The sequence below is a fragment of the Ixodes scapularis genome, unplaced genomic scaffold (genome assembly GCF_016920785.2).
Source record: "Ixodes scapularis isolate PalLabHiFi unplaced genomic scaffold, ASM1692078v2 PGA_scaffold6__148_contigs__length_123643588, whole genome shotgun sequence".
NCBI lineage: Eukaryota > Metazoa > Arthropoda > Arachnida > Ixodida > Ixodidae > Ixodes > Ixodes scapularis.
In genome coordinates, this window is record NW_024609881.1 from 20,762,397 (window position 1) to 20,767,798 (window position 5,402).

At 49.5% G+C, this 5,402-nt stretch overlaps 1 protein-coding gene across 1 annotated transcript; it reads right to left on the reverse strand.

Annotated features, from left to right (window-relative positions):
• Positions 1–550: 550 nt before the first annotated feature.
• On the reverse strand, positions 551–4,297 carry LOC120838893. The gene is made up of 2 exons (XM_040209016.1): positions 1,799–4,297; positions 551–709 (listed from the first exon to the last, which is right to left on the reverse strand). The coding sequence occupies exons 1-2, from the start codon at positions 4,295–4,297 to the stop codon at positions 551–553; spliced, it is 2,658 nt and encodes an 885-aa protein (XP_040064950.1).
• Between the last annotated feature and the right edge of the window lie 1,105 nt (positions 4,298–5,402).

Sequence of the window (5,402 nt, forward strand, 5' to 3'; positions counted from 1 at the left end):
TGCTTCGCTTCCAATTGCCTGCTCGGTCGCGCGCTCCCCACCTCGTGCTCTTCCAAATCTTCTTCGTCTTCGATCGCGGCCGCGGCGCAATCATTGTCATGAGGATCGTGACATTTCCCCCAACTTTTAAAAACTTCATCTCATGAAGATTTCTGCACGTGACGACGTCGTTGATACATGGTCGTTGTCGCCATACACGCGCACACCCAGTCACTTTCTTGCAGCACCCGCGCACGTGTTCGACCAGCATGCACAAAGTCAAAACAAATCGTTTTCCACGAAGTTCACACTTCCATAATTAACAAAAATACTTTTTTCATTTCCCCAGATACTTTTCAATCATTTCAAACCTTTTCCGTACCACTAGAAGACTCACATTTGATCACTAAGTTTGCCAAAAACACGTTTACTGAAATACAAAACGAGATCCCACTTCCTTTCTTGTTGAAACAAGAATCCTATCCTGACATCATACGAAACGTACGTTCACTGTTCACATTACTTAATCTGTTTCCACGTTCCGCGTCGTAAAAAGAAAGGAAACTCCGCTTTAGACCTCAACGCGACTCATGAAGTCCGCTCCAACATTATCAGATCCCTTGATATATTCTACGTGGAAGTTCTGGTCTTGCAGCCCCAGACTCCATCGCATTACGCGACTGTTAGCATGCTTCGCCCTGTTCAGAAATTCCAACGGTCGGTGATCAGTCTGAATTCGAAATTTCCGTCCATGTAGAAACAGCCTAAATCTCTCGACGGCCCATACAATTGCCAAGCATTCTTTTTCTATGGTGGCATAATTCCTCTCTGGTTTGCTCAGCCTCCTGCTAGCATATGCCACCGGGTGTAACAAGCCTTCGCTTTCCTGCAGCGATACCGCACCCAAACACGCATCAGACGCATCTGTACGTAAAACAAACTCCTTTTCGGGATCTGGTGCCAGTAAGATAGGCGACCGCGACAAGCACCTCTTCAACTCCTCAAATGCCTCCTCCTGGTCTTCACCCTACTCGACTTCATTTGGTGCTCCTTTCCTCGTGAGTTCCACCAGTGGAGCAGCAAGATCCGCGTAATTTGGTACAAACTCGCGGTAGTACCCAGATAATCCAAGAAATGACCTGACTTGGCGTTTCGTCACTGGTCGCGGTGCATCTTGAATCCTTTCAAGGATCTCCGCGTTGGGCGCGATCCGTCCTCCTCCTAGCTCGTGCCCGAGGAAGACCGTCTCGGTGAACCCCACCTCACACTTCTTTGGTCGCGCTGTGATGTTAGCGGCTTGCAGACGATCGAAAACTGTTCTCAGAGTTTCCACGTGCTGTGCCCATGAGTCTGACGCTATCAGGATGTCATCAATATAGTGATGAGCGTCAGCGATTCCACCAAGTAGCTTCCTCATCAGTCTTGTAAGGATAGCCGAGGCAGTCTTAAGCCCGAACGGCATAAACCTGAATTGGTAGTGTCCACTTCCTGAAGAGAATGCAGTTTTCTCTTTGGCCGACTCCTCCAACGGGATTTGCCAGTATCCCCTCGATAAGTCTAATTTCGAAAAGAACCTCTTTCGTCCCACGTTAGCAAAGGTGACATCAATCCTTGGGATAGGCTCCGCGTCTACCTTCAGCACGTCATTCAATCTTCGATAATCCACGCAAAATCTATTGGACCCGTCTTTCTTTTTAACGATCACGACCGGTGCATTGTAGGGTGACGTACACCGTTCGATGACTCCCAGTTGTAGCATCTCCGAGATCTCCTCTTCTACTACGTCTTGGACCGCAAAGGGCAGCGCATATTGTCTCACCCGGACTGGTTCCTCAGTGGTCAGTTTCAAGTCACACGTTACCAAGTTGGTCTGGCCGGGTCGATCTGAAAACACCGACTGGTATTGTCCAATTAATCTCCATACCTCGTCCTTTTCCTTGTCCTGCAAGTCCTCTTTGACGACGACATCTTGCCAAGACTGTTCTGTAGTGTTTCTTTCGGAAAGAGTCTTCTCGCTGAAGTCTTGCGTCACCGCGCCGCAACTTGGCCGATTCATCCCGTACTCCAGCCTTTCTTCATATTTCTTTAACATATTCACGTGGAATACTTTCTTTCTTCCGCCCACATCAAGCTCGTAGTCGACTTCATTTCTTCTACTTGAGACTTCAAAGGGTCCCTTCCATTGCATGATCAGTTTATTATGATCGCTTGGAAGCAGGATGAGAACCAAGTCCCCTGGTCTCAGTTGGCGGGTGACGGTCTTCTTGTCATAGTATTTTTTGTACTTGCCCTTGGCTTCTTCCAAACAATGGTGAGCCAACTCGCATGTCCCTTCCAGTTTATTTCTCAATTCTAGGACATGGGTGTAGGTCGTCTTGAGGTCAGCTTTGAGAGACTCGTTGGACCATATCTCCTTGAGGATGGCCAAAGGTCGGCGCACCTTCCTCCCATAGAGCAACTCAAAAGGTGAGAACTTCAGGCTTGCTTGCGGGACTTCTCTGTAGGCAAACAGCAATGCCGGAAGGTACCTATCCCAGTCTTTGGGCCTTTCCTGACACATTCGTTTCATCATCTGTTTGATGGTTCCGTTAAATCTCTCAACCAGTCCATTCGCCATCGGGTGGTAAGGGGTGGTCAGTAGACGCTTCACCGAAAGAAGTTTGCTCACCTCCTTCATGAGATCTGAGGTGAAGCAGGAGCCTCGATCGCTAAGGACCTCTGATGGAATGCCGTACCTGGCAAACATCTCTAGGAGCGCTTCTGCTACTTGCTCTGTCCCAATGTTCCTCAAGGGGACAGCGTCCGGGTACCTTGTGGCCATGTCCACCATCGTCAAAATATATCGGTTGCCCGAACTTGCTGTTGGTCTAATTGGCCCGATGATGTCGACTGCCACTCGCTTGAATGGTGTGTCGATTGTAGGCATGGTCCCCAGAGGTGCTTTGCCCACTCTTCCTTTTGGCACTGTTCGTTGGCAGACGTCGCATGAGCGAACATACCGCTTGATGTCGCTCTGAATTCCAGGCCAGAAGAACTCTTCTGTCGCCAATGCAAGCGTATTCTTCACACCTTGATGTCCAGACATGATGCCATCGTGTGCCATTGACAACACAGTTGGCCTGTATCTCGTTGGGAGCACTAATTGCTCAATGCTTCTCCCAGTGGCGAACACGCAGCTTCGGAAAAGCAAGTTGTTTCGAATCACCATGTCATATCTTGTCCGGCATTTGTGTTTCCTTATCACTTTTCCTACGTTGTCGAAGCACTTCTTCAGGGAGGGATCATTCCTCTGCTCCTTCGAGAGCTCCTCTGCTGTCGTTTCAAAGATTGGAACCTGTGGTACGTTCAAGGGTGCCTGTCCTCTATTGCTACCGTTCTTCGCCTGTCCAAGTCCGGCGACGTTGACATGTAGCATTGTAGAGTGGTTACTTGGGACGTGTCGTGATGAATCAGCTCTGTTCTTCTCGATTCTCTCCTCTTCCATGTCCTCGCAACCCAGATGCTCGGTCCGCGGTGGAATTTCGGTGCTGCTCTGTTGGTCGCACTTCCAGGCCGGGTCCGGCTCGTGTGCCTCTCTTGCCTGGGGGATGTTGCCGAGAACTAAATCGTACAGTGGGTTGTCAATAGATTTTGCGATAACTTTTCCAACGAAGAAAGGTGTATCAACAAAGATCTCAGCCTCTGGTAGGTATTTTACGGTTCGGTCAAGCAAAAATACAGGGCTTGATTTGCCAGTGTAGCACTCGACAGGGACTAGGCTCTTTTTCACAACTACGGTATTACAGCCGGTGTCCCGCAGCACTGTTACCTTCTGTTCCCCAACACGACCTTCAACTACAGGCATGTTATCCACCAAGAACTTGGGTGCTCGTCCAACAGCCGCATTTACAACTGGGATCCTGCCTCCATTCTTGAGGGTAATGTAGGAATCGTCCGGTTCCCCTTGCCTTTCATCCGATGCTGTCCATAGGCAAGAAACTTGGGTCTTATCCCCAGACCTCAGGTTGCATCTTTCAGCTTTATGCCCCGGCTTCCCACAGTGCCAACACGTAGATGGTCTAGAGTATTTGCTTCGACTCTGGCAGTTCTCTGCCTTGTGCCCTATCTTGTTACACAAGAAACATCGGAGAGTTCTCCTTACATCCTCCTTCAGCGCGTTACCGGATGTCCTCATGCTGGCATTAAACTCACGTTCGTCTCCTTTCGCTTTTTCATTGCTCGGTTGAACTTGCGCCTCTAGAAATACGTCAGCCTTTCCTGCCAGATCGTCTAGCGTCGTGCAGTCCCTTTCAAGAAAACGGTTAGCTTGCTGGAACATGTTTTAATAAACTGTTCGATGAGCATCGTCTCTCGTAGCGCCACGAAGCTCTTCTCCACCTCAGCAACTTCCAACCATCTATCAAAATATCCGGCCAACCTCGCCGCAAACTGTCGTCTAGTTTCTCCGTCTCCCGGTTTCGCATCGCGAAATTTCTCACGATAACCTTCTTTGGTATATCGGAACCTCTGCAGCAGCGCGAGCTTCACCTTGGTGTAATCCATCGCGTCCGCAGGAGTCATGCGACCAACAACGCTCAATGCCTCTCCCGTTAGGCATAAACTCAGGGTGGTTGCCCACTTCTCTTGTGGCCATTCTAGACCTGTCGCCGTACGCTCAAATCTTTGCAAATAAGCGTCGAGGTCATCGCGCTTCTCGTTGTATTGCGGAATAAGCTTATGAGGGCTTGCCCGATGACTTGGTCCAGCTGAATTACTTCGGTCCCCCTCGTCTCGTGCCACGCGAGTTTCTCTTTCCTGAGCCGCGATTCGCAATTCTAATATCTCGCGCTCTTTGTCTAGTCTGATGGCTTCGGCCTGGCATGCGCGTTCTCTCGCTCGTTGTTCTTCTTTTGCCGCCTCGCGCGCCTGTGCTCGCTCTTCTCTCAAATAGTTCTTTTCTCGCTCGACCCAGTTCCTGAGCTCTTCACCAACGTACCCCAGCTCTTTTCCGGCCGCCATCAGCTTCTCAGTTTCTACAATCCCGGAACTAGCCATGACAGTGCTCCCGCTCTCCCAAACAAGCGTGATGTAATAAGTGGGCTAATATCCTGGCAGGCTCGCCATTGTCACCGCCCGTTGGCAGAAGAGGAAGACAAAGACCATGAGAGTTTCGGGAATGAGAAATACGTTATATTATTTAAGCGAGCGGAAGAACTATAATGAGAAAGAAAGATAAAAGTAAACCGTCAGAAAAGAAAGAGAGAATCACCAAAAAAAAAGAGTACAATAAAGAAATCTCTACACGCGTCTCAACAGTAATCAAAGTTCCGTCAAGTCATAGACACATCAGGTGAATCTCGCTCACGAGTCCTCCGTGGCCTGTCCTCGTGAAGGCGGTTATCTTCGCTTCGATGGCTGGAGTTCATAGCGCAGACTCGGCCGGG

Bases quoted from the DNA above. Each gene is read 5' to 3' on its own strand.
- LOC120838893 (XM_040209016.1), bottom strand. From the start codon at position 4,297: ATGTTCCAGCAAGCTAACCGTTTTCTTGAAAGGGACTGCACGACGCTA. The intron at 710-1,798 runs GTGAGACAATAT...TTTCGAATTCAG, and splicing joins CCACTGAGGAACCAGTCCGG to ACTGATCACCGACCGTTGGA.